This window comes from Pungitius pungitius, chromosome 6 (genome assembly GCF_949316345.1).
Source record: "Pungitius pungitius chromosome 6, fPunPun2.1, whole genome shotgun sequence".
In the NCBI taxonomy this organism is placed as follows: Eukaryota; Metazoa; Chordata; class Actinopteri; order Perciformes; family Gasterosteidae; genus Pungitius; species Pungitius pungitius.
Genome location: NC_084905.1, coordinates 8,014,911 through 8,016,951, shown reverse-complemented (window position 1 = coordinate 8,016,951; position 2,041 = coordinate 8,014,911). Strand labels below are relative to the sequence as shown.

The 2,041-nt window shown below is 40.4% G+C and overlaps 1 protein-coding gene across 1 annotated transcript; it reads right to left on the bottom strand.

Annotated features, from left to right (window-relative positions):
• Nucleotides 1–560, bottom strand: LOC119195492 (histone H4). Its single transcript, XM_037450449.2, has one exon. It carries the CDS (start codon nucleotides 554–556, stop codon nucleotides 245–247), a length of 312 nt encoding a protein of 103 aa, XP_037306346.1. The 5' UTR covers nucleotides 557–560; the 3' UTR covers nucleotides 1–244.
• Nucleotides 561–2,041: the final 1,481 nt, after the last annotated feature.

The following is a 2,041-nucleotide window of genomic DNA, read 5'->3' as shown; positions in this document are numbered from 1 at the left end:
TCGACACAAGAACGCATAATAAGAAAGCGCCTTAGTTTAATCTGCATGAAGATCTAACGTTTACAATGATGGACGTCCATCCGTGGCAGGCCCACAGCAGCGCACGGCTCTATATTGGATTAGAGTGCTCTAATTAATTACTTTCACTAGTCATAACTATATTTAATGAGGAAGGGTGCTCTTCACGAAGTTAGTGGGTGGCCCTTAAAAGGGCCTTTTGTGTGTTGATAACAGCAGTCAGGATTTATCCTCCGAAGCCGTACAAAGTGCGTCCCTGTCTCTTCAGGGCATAGACCACATCCATGGCGGTCACCGTCTTTCTCTTGGCGTGCTCGGTGTAGGTGACGGCGTCACGGATCACATTCTCCAGGAAGACCTTAAGAACCCCGCGGGTCTCCTCGTAGATCAGACCGGAGATACGCTTCACCCCTCCGCGGCGAGCCAGACGGCGGATGGCAGGCTTGGTGATTCCCTGGATATTGTCACGGAGGACTTTGCGGTGACGCTTTGCGCCACCTTTGCCGAGACCTTTTCCTCCCTTTCCTCTGCCGCTCATTTTCTCTGCTTGTTCGATTGAAAGAAGACGAAAAAGCCTTAGTTCACGCACATTTCAACTCAGTCTGAGGACGTGATGGAGGACGCAGGCGGGGCTTTTGGGGGGGGAATAGCGCCTCCTGCTGAACTAGACTAAGAATCTGGGATATAATATCTACGTTATATAATATCATCTAGTGCTTGTTGAAGTTCAAGAAAACAGGTTTTGTACAGGAAAGTACTTGTAAGTAACAGCAAACACACTGATGGTGGTCATGGTGCAGCTCATCAGAGCTGATCACTGTGGACTTGTCTTCTGCTAATAGTACGTTTTGTTATGAATAGTTACTTTTAATTAATAGTAACTTTTGACCATGAAATATCTTTTTTTTCATGGCAATGGTACAATAACACATTACACATATTGTGTTGATGAATCAAGTCAGCACAAACTTTAAATGATATCAGTATAACTAATGCTATTAATTTAAGTATTTTTATACCAGCATTCAACAAGATTTGGTTCCAGTGTGTAAAAAACCTCTAAGCACATTATTCTACTTTCCAGTTTTCCATAGGTCAAGCTGCTTTGATAAAGTAATTAAAAACCCCAAACTCTGTTACAATTCCTAGGCAATTTGGAAGAAATCAGTTCAGTGGTACATTGCAAGGTCACATTTGAGAAGTTGAGAAGATCTTTTGACTTGGACACATTAATACAAATACAATGATAGCTAGTTTACAAATCAGATCCAGTATATTTCCTCTAAAGTAGGATGTGATCCGTGATGTTTACATGACTGTGGTGTAGATGGATATCAGTACGCTGGATTGTAGCTCATCCTGCGCAGCTTTAAACTATACAGTTACAATCTTTTGTTTCATCACATGAAACCAAACTTTACACTTAGCAGTATTCGCTAATAAGTCACAGAAGGCAAGAAACCTGTAAAGAGACTCAAAACAGTATAAAAATGCTCTTAAAGAGCAGTTCAATCCACCCATAATGACCACTTCACCGTTTAATTTTAAGACATTTCCAGTACACCAGTGATCCACACAAGCCTCATTAAATGAAGTCCTGCTTTTATAGCAAGTAATTAAGGTACTTCAACTCACAAAAACACCAAAATAAGCCTAAGGAGACAACCACATAAGATAATAGCGTCTATGTATTCACAATGTACAGATATGAGTAATTACTCATTCACTAGAAAACAAAAATTTGATAGGGAGAAAACTATTTGTCCACCTTAAGGGATTCAGTCATTAAATGGTTTAATTCCTTCGTCTATGGAGTAGATACTGGTTCCTCTATTTCACATAGACTTCAAAGTTATTTTGATGAGGATCTTTGGAGAAGTTTGTTACTTGTATACAATTAGGCAACAATGCGCTGTTTAGCAACTAAGATTATTACAAAATACTCATAGTGTGCCCTGCAGCTATATGAAACATCAGGAAATGGACTTTAGAAGAAGTGGGTGGCTCTTAGAAGAGCCGTTGG

Coding starts and splice junctions, on each gene's coding strand:
- LOC119195492 (XM_037450449.2), bottom strand. CDS start 556: ATGAGCGGCAGAGGAAAGGGAGGAAAAGGTCTCGGCAAAGGTGGCGCA.